Here is a 22,130-nt window from a genome sequence, read left to right as displayed (position 1 = left end):
TGTTCCTCCATGTCTCTGTTGCTATTGGGGGGTCTATAGAAAACTCCCAACAAAGTGACTGCTCCTTTCCTGTTTCTGACTTCCACCCATAATGACTCAGTAGACAAACCCTCCTCGGCGACCTCCCTTTCTGCAGCTGTGATACTATCCCTGATTAATGATGCCACTCCCCCACCTCTTTTACCTCCCTCCCTATTCCTTCTGAAACATTTAAACCACGGAACATCCAACATCCATTCCTGTCCCTGTGATATCCACGTCTCCGTAATGGCCACAACATCGTAGCTCCAAGTACTGATCCATGCTCTAAGTTCATCACCCTTATTCCTGACAGTTCTTGCGTTAAAATAGACACACTTCAACCCATCATACTGGCTGCAATTTTGCCCTGTCAACTGTCTAACCTTCCTCACAGACTCTCTGCACTCGGTATCTGCCTGTTCAACAGCTACCCCATCCACTGATCCGTGGCTCCGGTTCCCATCCCCCTGCCAAACTAGTTTAAACCCTCCCGAAGAGCTCTAGCAAACTAGTTTTAAACAACCTTTTATTTATTACTAAAGAAGTCTATTAATCTCCAACCTGCTGTTATATTCTGAAATGGACATAAAGAGCTTCAGACACAAATATTCTGCTAAAGCGATAAAAAATATGTTTAGGTTGGGAATTGAATTTGTTAAGGATTCTACTTGCTTTGACAATTTGATTTTAAGAAAGCCCTGTACAACTCATTGTTATTTAATTGCCTGACGTGCTAATATAGCTGTTTGCTATTTAGATTTAATTTTGCTCTACATTTATTAAAATTTTGAAAGCAAATATCATTTGAAATGCCACACCTCAAAGTCAAAAAATTATAAATCAGCAATCATTTCATAGTATTTTTCCTGATCTGGAGCCGGAAACTTGCAAACTTTCAGTCTACAAACTTGCCTTGCCAAACAGCAATTAAACTGATTACCTCAAGCTGTGTTAATTTTGTCGCCTTAATGTGATGGGCTGTCGTAAACACAGCTCCACCTTAAGCAGCGACGACAACTCTTCTCAATTTTTCCACACTTTCAGGTGGAACAATAATCCTGTTCAGCACACCTATATTTGCTACATGAACACGAGAAGGTAACGAACCAAAATAAATTCATTAGAGGGGCAATCTTCCAAGATTTTTAAGTCCTTCCACTCATTTCCCAACTCTAGAACAGTTAGCAAAGAAATTACATTAGTTGTGGTGGAGCACGAATCATTGGTATTGATGAGTATGCCTAATATGCTGACCCTATAACAATTGCCTAGAATGATTTCACTCAACTTCAATTAAACATAAAACCTGCTTTTGCTGCCTACAAAGAAGTTCACAATTCCACTAAAAGACGGTAACCTTGTTGGGCTTAGCACCAAGCCAGCATATATAACAAATTTGCTGGCCGCTGTGGAAGATAATCAAGTTGGAAACTTTTTCTTTAAAACAGTAATTTTAACAGACAGAAAAATTGGGAAAGACGGTGCGTAAAAAGACAATACCGTGAATGCTCAGATTGCAGCCTCATTGAACCATAAGAACAAGGATCAAGCGTAGGCCATTCGGCCCCTCAAGCCTGCTCCACCATTCAATAAAATTATGACTGATCTGATTGTGGCCTAAACTCCACTTTCCTGCCTGTCCCCCATAACCCTCGACTCCCTTGTAGATCAAAAATCTAACTTAGCCTTGAATATATTCAATGATCCAGCCTCCACTCCTCTCTGGGAAAGAAAATTCCAAACATTAATGACCCTGAGAAGAAATTCCTCCTAATCTCCGTCTTAAAGGGGAGACCCTTTCCTTTGAAACTGTACTCCCTAGTTCTAGACTCCCCAAGGGGAAACATCCCCTCAGCATCTACACAGTCAACCCCCCTCAGAATCTTATATGTTTCAATAAGATCACCTCTCATTCTTCTAAACTCCAATGAGTACAGGCCCAACCTACTCAACTTTTCCTCATAAGACAACCCCTTCATCCCAGGAATCAGTCTGGTGAACAAGCTTTACAATTAGTCACAGATTAGTATTGTTATTCAGTGAAACCTTACTTGAAAGTGCAGGTATGTGGACACCAGGCAATGACAGAATCATCAGTGATGCCGCCAATGATCTACTGACCTGCAAATACTTTTAAGTTCACAAATGAAGAGCTGGAGGATGTACAAGACTGTGCATCAATAAAATTGGCAAAAAAAAAAGCTACATTTAACAAAAGTGAATGCTACTCAGCTGACTTTCCCTAAACTTCAGTGAAACAGTCCATGATCTCAGTTACATTCAGTAGCAGTAATAGAGACAAATATAACATTCCATTAAAAAAAATTATATAAAAAAAAATCCTGGAGAGAAATTAAACTGCAATACTTTGGACTCCTTGTGGGTGGACATCCTGAGAAAGGTCATAAAAACACTGCGATGGAGACGTTTTTGCATCTCTGCTACTGCTGGATTTGGATTCACTAATTCATCGTACTGACGGGGTGTATAACGTACGAAAGAGTCCAAGCATTTTTGCAGAGTTTCATCGAAAATAACCTAAAAGTGAACAAGAAAGAAAAATTTGCATTTTGGTGTAATAAAATGCCTTACACTTCCGTCAACTTTTCCATTACAAATTCCTATGTCCACATTTATAATGGAAACTAGCTATATAAACTCACCATGATAATTACACCACTTTCTGAGTGGATCTGTTAAAAGCACCATCACCAGTATAGAGGCATAATGTCAATGTGACAAGCTTACATAAGCAGTTTCTATTTATAAATATTGATTTTAACAGCCTACTGCTTTACAGAAAAGTTCTTAAAATGCCATTCTGAATACACATAATTAAGTCTCATTCAAAGAGTTTACAATTGTAGCAGGCTTGGAATAAACAATAAGCCTATGTGGGGTTTCTAAACAGCTACACTATAAACAGGGATGATTTTTTTTTATTCATTCATGGGATGTGGGCGTCGCTGGCCAGGCCAGCATTTATTGCCCATCCCTAATTGCCCTAGAGAAGGTGGTGGTGAGCTGTCTTCTTGAACCGCTGCAGTCCATGTGGGGTAGGTACACCCACAGTGCTGTTAGGAAGGGAGTTCCAGGATTTTGACCCAGCGACAGAGAAAGAACGGCGATATAGTTCCAAGTCAGGATGGTGTGTGGCTTGCAGGGGAACTTGCAGGTGGTGGTGTTCCCATGCATTTGCTGCCCTTGTCCTTCTAGTTGGTAGAGGTCGCGGGTTTGGAAGGTGCTGTCTAAGGAGCCTTAGTGCGTAGCTGCAGTGCATCTTGTAGATGGTACACACTGCTGCCACTGTGCGTCGGTGGTGGAGGGAGTGAATGTTTGTGGATGGGGTGCCAATCAAGCTGGCTGCTTTGTCCTGGATGGTGTCGAGCTTCTTGAGTGTTGTTGGAGCTGCACCCATCCAGGCAAGTGGAGAATATTCCATCATACTCCTGACTTGTGCCTTGTAGGTGGTGGACAGGCTTTGGGGCGTCAGGAGGTGAGTTAATCGTCGCAGGATTCCCAGCCTCTGACCTGCTCTTGTAGCCATGGTATTTATATGGCTACTCCAGTTCAGTTTCTGGTCAATAGTAGCCCCTAGGATGTTGATAGTGGCGGATTCAACGATGGTAATGCCACTGAATGTCAAGGGGAGATGGTCATTGCCTGGCACTTGTGTGGCACGTATGTTACTTGCCACTTATCAGCCCAAGCCTAGATATTGTCCAAGTCTTGCTGCATTTCTACACGGACTGCTTCAGTATCTGAAGAGTTGCGAATGGTGCTGAACATTGCACAATCATCAGCGAACATCCCCACTTCTGATCTTATGATTGAAGGAAGGTCATTGATGAAGCAGCTGAAGATGGTTGGGCCTAGGATACTACCCTGAGGCAGGTGGTAGGGAATATGGGATTACTGTAGGGTTAGTATAAATGGGTGGTTGTTGGTCGGCACAGACCCGGTGGGCCGAAGGGCCTGTTTCAGTGCTGTATCTCTAAATAAATAAATAAACTCCATAGTTTAAAATGTTACTTTATGCACACTTGTGTTGAACTTTTTAAAGGGAATAAGGGGAGAAAGTGAATGCTCCATAATGTTTTCATTGAAATCATGTGAAAATAAAATGATCACATAATCTTCAACTTAATAAAGTGCAATTTCATCACACCTATCTTAGGTTATGCTACTCCGATAGAACCTTTCTACAAGTACACATTTACAACGCCTTAATCTGTAAATGAAGCAATTCCACCTTTCCACACTAAACTAAATAAAGTCATTGTACAAATGACTTAACTATTGTACACATGCACAAACATAAAAGACAATTTCTGAACACAAACTTCTCTTCCAAACTGGACTTTTCAAAGTGGTCATGTTATTCAAGATCATCTAATTAATCTCACATGTTGAGCTCAATATATATTCTATTTACATCTCATAACTACAAATCAAAGTGGTTATTTGGCAACATATTGATCATCACTAGCCTTAGCCCCCCAACAGAACAAACTACTCACAGCCTACTGCAACATTTAAAAATGAGAACATTTACTTGCAAAATTACATGACTTGACATAGAATACAGATTTTAATACCTGACACCAAAATTTATCATGTGAAAGGGCTAGCAACCAATCCAGATCACCAGCAATGAAATTTGCACGCTCCAGAAATTCTTCCACCAGAGCTGGTGTGCCATCTTGAGGTGGAGGCTTGTACAACACAAAGCAACAATCTTCTTTCCTGCTTGGATGCTTTTTTTTGAAGAAAATAAAATAAACCTTGTAAGGTCTCTATATTGAATACACATATAGATATACAAAATCATGAACACTGATTTTATTAAATGTATTACCCTGCAGACCTGATTTGCTTAATTTATAATGCTCCAGTAATAAACCATTTTCTAAATAGTCTCCACAACTGCCACACTCTTACTGCTCTTTAACAAGCCCTAAAAGGTGAGAGTTGGACAGCTCAATTTTTTTTTCTACAGTCCCATTTAGAATCCATCACTTTGCTGGACCCTGATTGTACTCCAATTTAAAAGTGTATTATTCAAAAAGTTCAAGCCAACTGATTATGATGGGAAGAAAACAAAATTCACTGAAAAAGGTTAATGAAAAATTGGGTGTCATTTATTAAAAGCAGTCCAAACAGTAAGAATAACAACAAATAAACAAAATTTTAAAAATTTGTAAAGTTGCACCATATTAGCGGCAATATTCGGTTACACAACACCACTGAAGGGGGTTAATGCTGTTATTGCATGAACAAACATAGGGATAAATTACTGAAACATTGTGTTGATGTTTATGAAAACTTTTGGTAACTGATGAACAATAAATTAAATTTGTTCAAACATCAAAATGCAACTTTTGGACTGAATTAGATCATGCAAGTCTTGTTACACACCTTTACAAAAATTATTTTTAACAAAATTGTTTGATCGTTATCGCTCCAAACCACGGCTGTGGGAAAAAACTTAAAATCCACTCTAATAGAACAGAAATGGCAAAAACAAAATACTTATTGTACAGTCACACACTCACATGTGAATATTTTTGTTACTGGAGTGCCAAACGTGGCTCAATTTTTTTTTATTCATTCATGGGCATGTGGGCTTCACTGGCCAGGCCAGCATTCATTGCCCATCCCTAATTGCCCTTGAGAAGGTGGTGAGCTGCCTTCTTGAACCGATGCAGTCCATTTGTGGTAGGTATACCCACAGTGCTGTTAGGAAGGGAGTTCCAGGATTTTGACCCAGCGACAGTGAGGGAACGGTGATATAGTTCCAAGTCAGGATGGTGTGTGACTTGGAGGGGAACTTGCAGGTGGTGGTGTTCCCATGTATTTGCTGCCCTTGTCCTTCTAGTTGGTAGAGGTCGCGGGTTTGGAAGGTGCTGTCTAAGGAGCCTTGGTGCATTGCTGCAGTGCATCTTGTAGATGGTACACAATGCTGCCACTGTGCGTCGGTGGTGGAGGGAGTGAATGTTTGTAGATGGGGTGCCAATCAAGCAGGCTGCTTTGACCTGGATGGTGTCGAGCGTCTTGAGTGTTGTTGGAGCTGCACCCATCCAGGCAAGTGGAGCGTATTCCATCACACTCCTGACTTGTGCCTTGTAGATGCTGGACAGGCTTTGGGGAGTCAGGAGGCGAGTTACCCACCTCAGGATTCCTAGCCTCTGACCTGCTCTTGTAGCCACGGTATTTATATGGTTACTGCAGTTCAGTTTCTGGTCAATGGTAGCCCCTAGGATGTTGATAGTGGGGGATTCAGCGATGGTAAAGCCGTTGAATGTTAAGGGGAGAAGGTTAGATTCTCTCTTGTTGGAGATGGTCATTGCCTGGTACTTGTGTGGCGCGAATTACTTGCCACTTATCAGCCCAAGCCTGGATATTGTCCATGTCTTGCTCATTTCTACACAGACTGCTTCAGTATCTGAGGAGTCATGAATGGTGCTGAACATTGTGCAATCAGCGAACATCCCCACTTCTGACCTTATGATTGAAGGAAGGTCATTGATGAAGCAGCTGAAGATGGTAGTACTTTTGCTTCTGAGTCACAAGGTTCTGGGTTCAAGTCCCCAATAACTCAGTGGCTAAGTATGTTGTGCAGTGGTATGGCAACTAAGCTGGGGTAAATTGCCTTTTTAAAATATATTCTCTGGATTTGGGCAACAGACAATGTTTCCTTTGTCGCCTATTCCTAGTTGCCCTAAGGTTGTGGTGGTTGGCCTTCTCCTTGAGCAACTGCTGTCCTTGTGCTGATGGCATTCCCACTACTCTGTTAAGAGCGGAATTTCAGAATGTTAACTCTTCAACAATGAAGGAATGGCAGTATTTGTCCAAGTGAAGGTGGTACATGACTTGGAATATTAGGAGGTGTTGGCATTCCCATGACCTTGCAACTCTTGCTCTTTTTGGTAGTAGGGATGGCAGTGGGGGTGGGTTTTCTGTCAAAGTAAGCTTGACGAATTGCTACAAAGCAGCCAATAGATAATACTTATTGCAGCCACAGAATATGGGTAATGGAGGGAATGCATACAAAGTTTAGTGGTAAGGGCACCAAACAAATTGCTGTCCTGGACGGTGATAAGTTTCTTGCATGTTTAACATAACTGCACCCATTCTGGTGCACATTCCATTACTCTCCTGACTTGATCAATATAAATGGAGGAGTGTCTTTCAGGGGTCAAGAAGTAAACTACTTCTTGCAGAGTACCCAGCCCCTGCTCTGTACTTACAGCCACAGTGTAAAACGGAAGAAAGATCGCTGGTACAGTTAAGCTTCTGGTTAATGATGACCCATAGGATGTGGTTATTGATGTTGGAGAACTCAGCAATGATAGCACCATTGAAGGCTAGAGGAAATGGCTTGACTTTTTATGTTGTCATTAGTCATTTACATGTCGTGGACATTACCAGACCTTTGTCAGTCCACCCCTGAATGTTCAAATCCTGCTATAGACAGGCATGGGTTGCTTCATCATTGGAGGTGTTCTGACGAGTGGAGCTGTGTAGAATAGTCAGCGACAGGCTCACTCTGATCTTATGATGCTTGGACCTAGAATTTTTTTTGAGATATTCTTATTGCTGCCTCAGTCAGCTTGCCCTTCACTGCACTTTGCAAAATGGTAGCATCCTGCTTCTTTTAACCCATTTGAGAATGAAATAAGTTTCCCGATTACTGAAATAGCTGGTGATACAAATAGCATCTTTGTCAAACTCTTTTGGGCAGAAAGCAGTGTGCCATTTCATAAATGACGTTATACACAAGCAACAGTTGTTTAGAAGTATAACTGTGTTTGTAAAGAAAGAAGAGAAACATATGCTAAACATTTCACTCCTTTTCTGAAGGATAATTTTTACATTTTTTTTGGAATGTGGTTGACAATGACAGCATCCCTAGTTCTGAGGGCAATAAAAAAGGAGGTAGAGAGAAAGCAGGGAATTACAGACCAGTCAGCCTGACGTCAGTAGTGGGGAAAATTCTAGAGTCCATTATCAAAGATTTTATCGCAGAGCACTTGGAGAACAGTGGTAGAATCGGACAGGGTCAGCATGGATTTACGAAAGGGAAATCATGCTTGACAAATCTACTAGAATTCTTCGAGGATGTAACTAGTAGAGTTGATATGGGGAAGCCAGTGGATGTGGTTTATTTGGACTTTCAGAAGGCTTTCGACAAAGTCTCACATAAGAGATTAGCGTGTAAAATTAAAGCGCATGGGATTGGGGGTAGTGTATTGCGATGGATAGAGATAGTAGAGATAAACGGGTCTTTTTCCAAATGGCAGGCAGTGATAGTGGGGTACTGCAGGGATCGGTTCTAGGACCCCAGTTATTCACAATATGATTTGGATGAGGGAACTAAATGTCCAAATTTGCAGATGACACAAAACTGGGTGGGAGGGTGAGTTGTGAGGAGGAGGCAGAGAGGTTTCAGCGTGATTTGGACAAGTTGAGTGAGTGGGCAAATGCATGACAGATACAGTATAATGTGGATAAATGTGAGGCTATCCACTTTGGTAGCAAAAACAGGAAGGCAGATTATTATCTGAATGGCTATAAACTGAGAGAGGGGAATATGCAACGAGACCTGGGTGTTCTCATACACCAGTTGCTGATAGTAAGCGTGCAGGTCCAACAGGCAGTTAAAAAGGCAAACGGTATGCTGGCCTTCATAGCGAGAGGATTCAAGTACAGGAGCAGGGATGTCTTGCTGCAATTATACAGGGTCTTGGTGTAGTGTGTACAGTTTTGGTCTCCTTATTTGACGAAGGATGTTCTTGTATTGGAGGCAGTGCAGCAAATGTTCACTGGATTGCTCCCTTGGATGAGGCGGTTGTCTTATGATAGACTAAGTAAAATGTAATGGCAAGGGTTGTGAGGAAACTCAAGTTCGTATTGAAGAAAACTGATTTCTTTTGCACTTTCTGGAATGTTAAACTGGAACTGTTTTGTAATTTTTTTTTTTATACAGATCTTTATGATTAAAGTATATTTTTGGGAAAAAACTAAGTAAATTGGGCCTGTATTCTCTGGAGTTTAGAAGAATGAGAGGTGATCTCATTGAAACATACAAGATTCTAAGGGGACTGGATAGGGATGCTGAGAGATTATTTCCGCAGGTCAGAGAATCTAAAACATGGAGGCACATTCTCTGGATTAGGGGTCGATCATTTAGGACTGAGATGAGGAGAAATTACTTCACTCGAAGGGTTGTGAATCTTTGGAATTCTCTACCCCAGAGGGTTGTGGATGCTCCATTGTTGAATACATTTAAGGCTGGGATAGACAGAATTTTGGTGTCTTAGGGAATCAAGGGATTTGGCGAGCGGACGGGAAAGTGGAGTTGAATCCCAAGATCAATTGGAGTTGAATCCCAAGGGCGGCACAGTGGCGCAATGGTTAGCACCGCAGCCTCACAGCTCCAGCGACCCGGGTTCGATTCCGGGTACTGCCTGTGTGGAGTTTGCAAGTTCTCCCTGTGTCTGCGTGGGTTTTCTCCGGGTGCTCCGGTTTCCTCCCACAAGCCAAAAGACTTGCAGGTTGATAGGTAAATTGGCCATTATAAATTGTCACTAGTATAGGTAGGTGGTAGGGAAATATAGGGACAGGTGGGGATGTGGTAGGATTATGGGATTAGTGTAGGATTAGTATAAATGGGTGGTTGATGTTCGGCACAGACTCGGTGGGCCGAAGGGCCTGTTTCAGTGCTGTATCTCTAATCTAATCTAATCAGCCATGGTTGTTTTGAATGGTGGAGTAAGCTCGATGGGCCATATGGTCTACTCTTCCTATTTCTTATGTTCTTGTGTATATAATTGAAGCATCACTGAAGACATCATTAAATTACTGTGTGGACAATAGTTATATGAAGAATTAATGAGTAAAAGTAGAACTAGTACATTTTCAGTTAAGTCTCATTACATTGTGTATACAAATACTTAATAATGCTTTTTGTAAAAAAAAAGTTTTTCACAAAAGATTCATACTTCTGCCAGCTTATGAGAATCTACATATTGATGCTATTCTCCAGATCAAATGTAATTATTTTTAATTTTGAACAGTTGTATTTTGGAAATGTGAATTGGCAAACAGAAAACTAGCTAGTGAGCACTCTGCATATTACTGTAATTGTATAGGATGCAAAATTAACAACGCCACAAAATAGTATCTCGATCTAGTGAACCTTTGCTGCACTGCCTCCAGTGCAAGTATATCCTTTCTTAAATGTGGAGACCAAAACTGCACACAGTATTCCAGATGTGGTCTCACTAAAACCCTGTATAATTGTAGCAATACTTCCTTATTCCTATACTCCAACCCCTTGCAATAAAGGCCAACATGCCATTTAACTTAACATGGAAGTTAAGATAGATCTGCCAACATCATAGAAATGGGAGGGGGAATAAAGAATACTATCCCACATTGTTGTTTGGCCTTTGTTTGAAGTTAGGATCAAAGCACATGATTAAGAAAGAGTAAACGGTGCCTGTAATGATTTGAGTGCTCAATGCAGACACTGAATAGAATTTTAAGTGGCATGTTTCCCATTACAAGAAGTTAATATACAAGATATGTAAATAACAAAGAACAAAGAACAGTACAGCACAGGAACGGGCCATTCAGCCCTCCAAGCCTGCGCCGATCTTGATGCCTGCCTAAACTAAAACCTTCTGCACTTCCGGGGACCATATCCCTCTATTCCCATCCTATTCATGTATTTGTCAAGATGCCTCTTAAAGTCGCTATCATACCTGCTTCCACCACCTCCCCCGGCAGCAAGTTCCAGGCACTCACCACCCTTGGGGAAAGAACTTGCCTTGCACTTTCCCTCTAAACTTTGCCCCTCTCACCTTAAACCTATGTCCCCTAGTAACTGACTCTTCCACCCTGGGAAAAAGCTTCAGACTATCCACTCTGTCCATGCCGCTCATAACTTTGTAAACCTCTATCATGTCGCCCCTCCACCTCCGTCGTTCCAGTGAAAACAATCCGAGTTTATCCAACCTCTCCTCATAGCTAATGCCCTCCAGACCAGGCAACATCCTGGTAAACCTCTTCTGTACCCTCTCCAAAGCCTCCACGTCCTTCTGGTAGTGTGGCGACCAGAATTGCACGCAATATTCTAAGTGTGGCCTAACTAAAGTTCTGTACAGCTGCAGCATGACTTGCCAATTTTTATACTCTATGCCCCGACCGATGAAGGCAAGCATGCCATATGCCTTCTTGACTACCTTATCCACCTGCGTTGCCACTTTCAGTGACCTGTGGACCTATACGCCAAGATCTCTCTGCCTGTCAATATGCCTAAGGGTTCTGCCATTTACTGTATACTTCCCACCTGCATTAGACCTTCCAAAATGCATTACCTCACATTTGTCCGGATTAAACTCCATCTGCCATTTCTCCGCCCAAGTCTCCAACCGATATATCCTAATCCTCTGACAATCCTCATCACTATCCGCAACTCCACCAACCTTTGTGTCGTCCGCAAACTTACTAATCAGACCAGCTACATTTTCCTCCAAATCATTTATAATATACTACAAAGAGCAAAGGTCCCAGCACTGATCCCTGCGGAACACCACTAGTCACATCCCTCCATTCAGAAAAGCACCCTTCCACTGCTACCCTGTCTTCTATGACTGAGCCAGTTCTGTATCCATCTTGCCAGCTCACCTCTGATCCCGTGTGACTTCACCTTTTGTACCAGTCTGCCATGAGGGACCTTGTCAAAGGCTTTTCTGAAGTCTATGTAGACAACATCCACTGCCCTTCCTTCATCAATCATCTTTGTCACTTCCTCAAAAAACTCAATCAAATTAGTGAGACACGACCTCCCCTTCACAAAACCATGCTGCCTCTCGCGAATAAGTTTGTTTGCTTCCAAATGGGAGTAAATCCTGTCCCGAAGAATCCTCTCTAATAATTTCCCTACCACTGATGTATGGCTCACCCTTTAAGTCCTTTGAGTTTCTCCAATACTTTTTCTCAGCAGATATGAATTTTCTTAATTTCCTCACTTTTTAGCCCCGAGGTTATGGTTTATTTCTGGCATGAAACTTGTGTTTTCTACTGTGAAGAGAGACACAAAATATTTGTTCAATGCCTCTGCCATTTCCTCATTCCCCATGATAATTGCTCCTGTCTCTGCTTCCAAGGGACCAATATTTACTTTAGCTACTCTCTTCCTTTTCATATAACTATATAAGCTCTTACAATTTGTTTTTGTGTTACTGGCTAGTTTACTCTCATATTCTATTTTTTCCCTTTTTAATCAACTTTTTGGTGGCTCTTTGCTGGTTTCTAAAACACTCCCAATCCTCAGACTTGCTATTCTTTTTTGCAACATTGCAAGTCTTTTTCTTTTAATCTAATACTATCCTTAACTTCTTGAGTGAACCGTGGATGGGTCTTTCTCGACAAATTTTTGTTTTTCAAAGGAATGTATTTTTCTGCAGCACCTGTGGAAGAGCCTGTCACTCTAGAATTGGCCTTTATAGCCACTCCAGGCGCTGCTCCACAAACCACTGACCACCTCCAGGCGCTTACCCATTGTCTCCCGAGACAAGGAGGCCAAAGAAGAAGAATACTATCCTTAACTTCTTGAGTGAGCCATGGATGGGTCTTTCCTCGACAAATTTTTGTTTTTCAAAGGAATGTATTTTTGTTGAACATTTTGAATTGTTTCTTTAAAGGTTTCCCACTGTTCATTTACCGCCATACCTTTTAGTCCATTTATCCAATTCTCCCCTCATCCCTACATAATTGGCTTTAAGTTTAAGATTCACGTTTGTGATTGGAGCATATCACTTTCAAACTTAACATGGAATTCAGTGGTATTATGATCACTGTTTCCCAGTGGATCTTTTACTATGACATTGCTTATTAACCCTGCTTCATTACACAATACTAGATCTAAGATAGCTTTATCCCTAGTTAGCTCTACAATGTATTGCTCCAAGAAACTGTCCCAAAAACATTCTACAAATGCATCTTCTGGACCACTCCTGCCAATTTCATTGTCCCAGTCTATATGAAGATTAATGTCCCCCACAATTATTACATTGCTTTTGTTACAAGCTCCAATGCACCAAGGCTCCTTCAACAGCACCTTCCAAACCCACGACCTCTACCACCTAGAAGGACAAGGGCAGCAGATGCATGGGAACACCGCCAACTGCAAGTACCCCTCCAAGCCACACACCATCCTGACTTGGAACTATATCGCCATTCCTTCATTGTCGCTGGGTCAAATCCTGGAACTCCCTTCCTAACAGCAATGTGGGTGTACCTACCCCACATGGATTGCAGCGGTTCAAGAAGGCAGTTCACCAACGCCTTCTCAAGGGCAATTAGGGATGGGCAATACATGTTGGCCTAGCCAGCAATGCCCACATCCCAGGAACAAATAAAAAAAAAAATTCTTGTGTAATGCTCTGTCCAACTGTATAACTACTGTTAGGGAGCCTATAAACTACTCCCACCAGAGTTCTCTGATTCTTGATATTCCTTATTTCCACCCATATTGATTCTATTTCATGATCTTCTGATGCCAGATCTGTTCTCACAAATGCCCTTATGTCATCCTTTACCATCAGTGCTACCCTTTGCTATTGTGTCTTTCTGAAATATTGTGCACCCTGGGATATTTATTTCCCAACCTTGATCACAATGCAACCATGTCTCTGTAATGGCGATTGGATCTAAATCATGTGCCTCTATTTGTGCCACTAGTTCATCTATCTTATTGCAGATACTTCACACATAGAACCTTTAATTTCTGTTTTTGCTTCTGTTCCCATCAATCACCTTATTTGCCGATATACAATTTCTGTTAAACACTCTGTCCCAATCTGCTTTACCCACAACGCTATACTGTTCCGATGCCTCGGCCTTTCTCTTTGGATTTCTAAATCTCACCTCTCCTGAACCCTCCCCTCACTCTATTTGTTCATAACCTCTAATCTTATCTGCTGGCTCACTTTTTGAGTTTGTATGCACTATCCCTTCTTGTCACACCCTGATTATCATCCTTATTGCTATCTTGCTCTCTTGCCTCTCCTCTCTCTTTAAATTACCACATCTTCCCTGACTTGATACGTCACCCACCCCCCCCACTATTTAGTTTAAAGCACTCTCTACTGCCCTAGTTACATGACTCGCCAGAACACTGGTCCCAGCATGGTTCAGGTGTTGACCATTCCAGTGGTACAGCTCCCACTCTCCCCAATACAGGTACCAATGCCCTATGAATCGAAACCCATTTCTCCCACACCAATCTTTGCCCCACACATTTAACTCTCTAATCTTATCTACCCCACGCCAATTTGCTCATGATAATAACCCAGAGGATTATTATCTTTAAGGTTTTTCTTTTTAATTTAGCCCCTGGCTGTTCATACTTCCTATGCAGAACCTCTTTCCTATCTATGTCATTGGTACCCACGTAGACCACAACAACTCGATCCCCCCCCCCTCCCACTGCAAGTTCCTCTCCAGCCTCTAGCAGATGTCTCGAACCCTGGAACCGGGCAGGCAACACAGCCTTCTGGACTGTCTCCTGGCTGCAGGGAACGGTATCTATCCCCCTGACTGTACTGTCCCCTACTACCAGTACATTCCTATTTAATACCCCCACCCCGCTTGAATGGCTTCCTGTACCACGATGCCATAGTCAGTTTGTGTATCCACCCTGCAGCCCTCGCTCTCATCCATACAAGCTGAAAGAACCTCAAACCTGCTGGAGAATTGCAAGGTCTGAGACTTCTTCATTTCTGCCTTCTCAATCCCTTTACCTGCCTTAATAGCAGTCACACCCTCCTGTCCCTGACCAAATCAGAGGACCCTATCCAATGGTATGTGACTGCCTCCTGGAACAAAGTGCCCAGGTATCGTTCCCCCTGCCTGATGCATCGCCGTGTTTGTAGCTCGGACTCTAGCTCACTGACTCTGAGCTGAAGGTCCTCGAGCTGTAGGCACTTTCTGCAGACGTGGTTGCCATGGATCTGGCACTGGCGTCCACCAGCTCCCATGTGTTGCAGTTGCAACACATCACCTGCCCTGACGTCCTGATTGTGTTTTAAATAACTAAGGAAATATTCACCAATCAATTGAGCTTTGCTAGTATTAGTAAATAAAGCCTTACAATTAGTAAAATTACCTGAGCTTTGAGAAATAAACAATAAAAATTCACGAACCAATCCTGTGATGTCACACTTTTGAATTTTTTCCCCTCAGAATGAGGTCAGTCTGCTCTGGTGGCCTAGACTGGATAGGATAGCTCTTTTACACTGCTTGCTAGTACCACTCTTTCTCGCTCTCTGCCGCCGCTCTTTTGAAATGCCTGCTGGTCCCGCTCACTCTCTCTCTGCCGCCGCTCTTTTGAACTGCCTGCTGGTCCTACCTGCGCTCTCTCTCTGCTCCCCGCTGCTGCTCTTTTGAAGTGCCTGCTGGTCCCGCCCGCATACTCTCTCTCTGCTTCCCGCCACTACTTTTTTGAAGTGCCTGCTGGTCCCACTTCATCGCTCTCTACTGACGCTCTTTTGAAGTGCCTACTGATCCCGCTCTCTCTCACTCTGCTTCCCGCCGCCGTTCTTTTGAAGTGCCTGCTGGTCCCACTCGCTCGCTCTTTGCTGCCACTCTTTTGAAGTGCCTGCTGGTCCCGCTCACGTGCTCTCAATTTTTAGAAGAATCATTTAAAACTTGCCTTTGCAATATAGTATATTTTACTTTGAATGAGTCGAAATATTGGTCACAAACATTTTTTTCCTGCATCACCTGACAAGACATTCTGGGTACTACATTCAGATTAGAACAAACTACAAAGAACGCAATTATATTTTGAAGCAAGTACAAACAAACTCCAAGTATGTGACCTTATGTTTGCCTCTTCATGCAGAAAGTGAACTGTCCGGATCTATTAGTAACAAGCAGCCAATTTATGCTGGATTAAATTGGAAATGCCCTCATGCATAGTCTTATTATTTGCTTCCATGTATAAAAAGTTATTTGAAGACAATTGGCCAGAGTGATCATCTTCGGGACAATAGGGAATGAGCTCAATACCTCTCTAAAGGAATTTAGCTCATACTCTGGACCATTGCGAAAATGGTACAAAAATTGCAGGATTTTCTCATGTTTTGGAGAAACTGTGGACTACTATGGATATGTATTGGTATTCTGTTGCTAAACTGTTAATTTCATCCTCCCATTCTACTTTATGGAGCTACAAATCTTGCTTCTCTCTCCCCCCAATTAGACAGTCACTGTTCGCCACTACCCTCACCCCCACCATCCCACCATTTCCAAGAGCCAGTCTTCTCTGATTTGTCTCTAACCACCACTCCCAACACCCATTTGATGCTGCTACTTCAGTGGATTAAATACTGCTATACCTTCTGGATAGGATTTCCTGATCCTGTGCACAAAATGCAGCACAATTCAAACCCCAGAAAAGCAGCAGCATCAGATGAAAACCAAGAACAATGAGGGAAAAATCAGAAAAAAGACAAATTAATTTTGTGGACAGTGGCATTTCCTGGATCGCATAACAACATAGCCACAGTTTTCAGAAGCCCTCTTCATACCTAATATGAAATTGTAAGGATGCTGTTTTGTAACGTTAGAGATTTTGGTTTAATACCTCATTTGAAAAACAAAGGCCTGTCTGTTTTGGTGGGCAAAAGAAAAATTCTAGGCAAAAGTCAAGGGAGAGATAATCTGGGGGTCTGAGACAATGTTACTCTCAAATAATCTCACAGTATTCGTTTTTGCCCAGAACACAATGTAAACTGGAGAAGCAATCTGTGGTCAGTCTGGCTAAATCTCCTAGGATAGCAAATGAAGGGTTTCTTTGATAGGTGACATCAAAACTGACCACAATTTTGGATGCAAAATCTATAATACCTACAGGTTCTCTTTTAATATGTAAATACAGATTAACAACCAAATTGTTACAAACTCGTTACATGCCAAACTATCTCACAAAATACCTTGTTACCGTTAAATGCATTTTGTCAGTTCTCAGCTGGGCTACTGGCACACTCTCAAAGGCATTCCCTTTCTATTTAAATGGAAGGAGATAGAATATATACCATGGCCAAGCATGTGAAGATATTTATCATATCACAAAAGACACTGACTGGATAACTCACAGAAGTGACTGAATCACATGTGGGTTATAGTTAGACTCAAAAGTGGTAAAAATGACCGTATTTTGCAGTCAGCAGCAAAGCAACACCTATCACCACTGACTCAAAGAATGCTGCCACAAAGATCATGCGAGCTTGATGGTGTGGATTTCACCTTTCCTGACACTAATTTCATTCTAGCGCTATCTAGAGGGGATTTTTGGCAACCAGCAAGTGATGTCATCAAGCAAACTAAGCAGCCAATCACAGCGAAGAACTGTCAGCAAAGCAGAAGAAACAGACAGATTTTACCTATTGTTCACTTTTATAATTTTACAGGGAGCAAAATAACAATTGGGGCACAGACATGGGATTAAGGTAGAAGCTGAAATATCATAAACAAGTTTTTATATTTAAAAAATCTATGGAATTATCATGGAATGGAAAAATTGGACATTCCATAAATATAAAATTAGCTTTTTGGAGCCATTGAGGGTATTTAGCAGTAATTATGAAGTTAGTATGCCATTAAGAACCCAGTTACACTTCAATCAACAAGGCGTAAATTTTCAAAGGTTTTAACAGTGAGGATAATAGCATAAAAAGTTTAAGCTCCTGTCAATTCAGTGATTCCTAATTGATTTCCATTTGTGAGGACGAGAACAGCACACCCTGTAGAAGAGTGGGAAATCATTGACAGCAATTTCTGGATTTCTGCCTTTAACTGTGCATGTGTGGAAACCAGAAGTTGTGTTCAGTTTCACAGAATGATGGTGAAGGCTAACAGTTTCGCTGTCATTACAACAGCAAAATCTGGCCTATTAATTTAATTATGTGGCCAATCATGACGTATTTTTTATTTCCTTCTACTACAAAGAGTTTTTCTTTCACGTGGATTTCCATCAGTGGCCCAAGTGAAAACTGAAAGCTTATGCACTTAAGAGAAAGGTGGTTTTGAGACAGAAATTTTATTTAGAACTTTTGATGGATATCTAATGTTGAAAAATTGTCAACTGCTTTTGTCAACTCACATTTCTACAAGTATTTCACACACATGTCCCAGTAACATTCTACATGAAGAAAATGTGGAAAAAAACTTTGGTAAAAGGCCAAAAAAAGGTTGAAGTTGCTTTGTAATATCATGTTACCATTATATTATACATAATGAAAAATCTGCTTCCCAATGTTGCAAAATGTGACATCATCTGGGTTTCTGTGCAGCATCATTAACTATAGCAGGGTTGTCCATACTTTATCTTGGTGGGCCACATAGTTGCTTATCACGGAGTCCGTGAACCACATATAAAAAGTTGCTGCCATCACCATAAACGTGCTTAGGATGTCCAACAGTTTGTTTTCTTTTTCCAAATTTGTTGGCACTATTCTCCCCCTTATCAACCCAATTCAAGGTGGCACTTTACTATCCTAACCCCAGACCCCACCTCCAATTTAAGCTAGCAATCATCTTCTTTCAGTTCCCAGTTCAAGTTCAAGTCGGCATTTTCCTTTCCCCATCCCTCCAATTTTCTCCTGGCATTCTTCTCTTGCACAACACTCCAATTCCATGCTGTCATTTCTCATTTCCAATCCTCCTTTCCCTTCTGCCCAGTTCACAAACGCACTCCCCTCACTTCCACAACACCATTGCCAACTCTTCCTATCATTTCCCATCACTTCAGTGCTGGATCTTTCTCTTCTGCCTCCTGAGTACTGTTACTTCAACTGAATGCTGTTGCAGTCCATAGATCAGAATTCTCACGAGATCAGGAATTCCTGTCCACAGTGTGCAGCAGAGGTGTTCAATCACTTCGAGAAAAGGTAACTGAAAGTTGGAGCTGGGGTACTGCTGCAAGAAGGAGCCAGTGTAGGTCAGCAAGGACAGGAATGATGGGTAAGTGGGATAGGATACAAGCAACAGAATTTGAATGAGCCAAAGTTTACAGCAGCGAGGTCGCAAAGCCAACCAAGAAATCATTTGAGCGGTCTAATCTGGAGGTGAGAAAGGCACGGATGAGTGTTTCATCAGCAGGTGGACAATGGTAGAGCTGACAATGTTATAGAAGTGGAAGTATGCTGTCTTTGGGATGGAGAGGATATGGGAGTTTGAAGCACAGCTGGAGACTGAATGAGATGCTGAGAGCAACCCAAGACAGTCAGTGGAAAAAGGTGACTGGTGGCCCAGAAAAAGGTTTCATGACGGGAGCCATGGATGATAGCTTTGATCTTTCCAACATGTAACTAGAGGAAATGGTGACTCATCTAAGATAAATTGTCTAACAGCACAAAAGCAGGTGGGGTGGGGGATGGTGTGTGCAGGCACAGAGATAGAGGGAGGAGTGGTGGAAGGGTTCAGCTTGTTGTATGTCAGCGTATATTTGGAGGTTTACCCCATGTTTTCAGATGATGTCACCAAAGTGCAGCATTTGGATGAAGAGGAGGAGGACATCCAAGGATAGATTACGGGAGGAAAAATTTAAAACTCATACAGCTAATAATAGTTTACTATTAGAGGTAGGACTTAAGCACACAACTCACCAATGCTGGTAACTGTTGGGCTTTCCCAGTCTTTTTGTCCAGTTCAGACAGTTGTATTTGATCTAGAGGCAGAGTCAGTGGCATGATGTATTTTTCCTAATGTCAGCATTAAAAAAAAGAAACTACGTCAATTTGAAGTGTATCAAATAAAATCATTTAAATTACGTTACTGCATTTGTTTTTGAATTCTGGATGGCAATTTTGGCAAAATAAGCTAAAACCCACGAAAAGCAACTATTGCATATTGGTATTAATACACAAAACCAACCTACAATACCTGCGAGTTGAAACTTTTTAAATTTATTTTTTTTTAAATTTTATTTATAGATACAGCACTGAAACAGGCCCTTCGGCCCACCGAGTCTGTGCCGATCATCAACCACCCATTTATACTAATCCTACACTAATTCCATATTCTTACCATATCCCCACCTGTCCCTATATTTCCCTACCACCTACCTATACTAGGGGCAATTTCTAATGGCCAATTTACCTATCAACCTGCAAGTCTTTGGCATGTGGGAGGAAACCCACGCAGACACAGGGAGAACTTGCAAACTCCACACAGGCAGTACCCAGAATTGAACCCAGGTCGCTGGAGCTGTGAGGCTGTGGTGCTAACCACTGCACCACTGTGCTGCCCACTTGTTCAAATGCTGGATCGTTACAAATGCACGGTCAACTTTTTCCAGAATGTAAATAAATTGGCAATACCTGTTGCAAAAAATGCAGTTCCAATTGCATCAATAAATAGCCAACCACATATACACTAATGCATATTCATAAATAAACACTTCACACCAGGTTAAACCAGAATTCAGGTACTAACATCTGCTGTGTGCCCTCACATTGGTCCAGGTCTGTTCTCTCATGTTGGCAGCAAGCACTGCGGCTCAGGTCAATGGGGTGTGTTTGGTCAGAAAAAGTGGGTGTTTCCCTTTATAAACTAATTGTATAAAAATTAGCTCAGTTGGTAGCGCTCTCATCGGACTTAGTTCAAGCCTCACTCCAGGACTTCAGCACAAAATCTAGACAGTTGTTTTAGTGGAGTACGGAGGGATGCATCGCCAGTGTACCCGGTTTCATATATGAGGTGTTTAATCGAGGTGCTATCTGCCCTCTCTATTGATCATAAAATATTCTATGGCACAATTCAAAATGCAAGACATTTGCCTAATGTTAACAATCTTTTCTCAGACACCAAACAACAGATTAACTGTTTACTTATCCAAAATGTTTTTGTGGGTTCTTGTTGTACTCAAAAAGGTTGGCATGTTTGTACACGTAACAATAATTCATTAGTTTTGAAACACTTCACATCCTGGAAATTTGACAAGGCACTATATAAATGCAAGTTTTTTTTCTAACTGAATAAAAAACTATGAGAGAAATTGATGAAATTATTCCAATTGCTAATATTCGTGGAATCCTCTTCAGAACTTGCATGCGCCTTTTTGATAAAACTATTGAAAGGAGGAATTTCACCCCAAGGATTCATTTCCTCTGGCTTAGCTCAAGTGACAGTTCTTGGATAGTGAAAAAAAAATCAGTTGTTTATTTAAAAAATGGTGCAATAGCAGCAACCAATGAATACCACCTATACAAGACATCAGGAAATTTCAGACACAATTCAGATATACTGTGCACAGACTGACATAGCATTATCATTAGATTTCCAGTAAAGCATATTGGGCATGATACTGTCACATTAAAAGCAATTTGTTTCCCAATTGGACTATGAAAAAGCTTATTGGCAAGCATTGATTTTTTTTGTACTCTGTCCCCTAAAACTATGATAAACTCTCAGCAGTATGATTATAGATTTGCTCCTCCCAAACTTGGATCATATCTGGACAGAGTATTTCGAGCTATACAAGTTGGATGAAAATAATGGTGGTTACAGTACTCTTATACATTTGTGTAGTGACAGAGCAATAAGACAATGAGCTAAAAGCATCAGAGCAACATTGTGACTTTACTGTATTTTTTTCTATTGTCTGTTGGTACCAATACACAAAACCAGCTGGCGAATATACAACACCTCCAACTCAACTAACCATAAAAGCAGCATAAAACATCACTCAAGAAGTCTCTAGATGCTGTTAACAAGCTCCTCAGCATCATTAATATTGTGCAATGCAAGGTTCTTTTCAATTTGCTTTAGCAGATCTCACCAATAGGTTTGGAGTGTGCCCAAGAATATAACAGCTAATATAACACAATAACTAACAATTGACTCATCTTTCAGTGATGATTTCACCATTTTTTGAGAGAATAAATTCAGTCAAATGTTACTGAGAGAATATTAAATTTAGCACATAATAGTTACATTGGATGTTCTGATTTCCATCGTGTTTTTATAAAAACACATTTGCTTATTGTTTTTAACACATTAAGTGGAAATTTCACATGAATGATTATAACGTG

The 22,130-nt window shown here is 41.4% G+C and overlaps 1 protein-coding gene across 3 annotated transcripts in view; it reads right to left on the bottom strand.

Annotated features, from left to right (window-relative positions):
* The window catches only part of ascc2 (activating signal cointegrator 1 complex subunit 2), a 74,578-nt gene that overhangs the window by 48,936 nt on the left and 3,512 nt on the right, over window positions 1-22,130 (bottom strand). For 2 of the 3 annotated variants that reach the window (XM_068055107.1, XM_068055108.1), the window contains exons 2-4: window positions 19,704-19,799; window positions 4,620-4,778; window positions 2,389-2,559 (exon numbers count right to left, since the gene is read on the bottom strand). In XM_068055107.1, coding sequence (XP_067911208.1) covers window positions 2,389-2,559; window positions 4,620-4,778; window positions 19,704-19,799 — 426 coding nt within the window. The remainder of the gene's footprint in view (window positions 1-2,388; window positions 2,560-4,619; window positions 4,779-19,703; window positions 19,800-22,130) is intronic. The other variant, XM_068055109.1, reaches the window with a different exon arrangement.

Source organism: Heterodontus francisci, chromosome 23 (assembly GCF_036365525.1).
Source record: "Heterodontus francisci isolate sHetFra1 chromosome 23, sHetFra1.hap1, whole genome shotgun sequence".
Classification (NCBI taxonomy): Eukaryota; Metazoa; Chordata; class Chondrichthyes; order Heterodontiformes; family Heterodontidae; genus Heterodontus; species Heterodontus francisci.
Note: the sequence above shows the minus strand (reverse complement) of the source record. Positions and strands in the feature narration are given on the sequence as shown.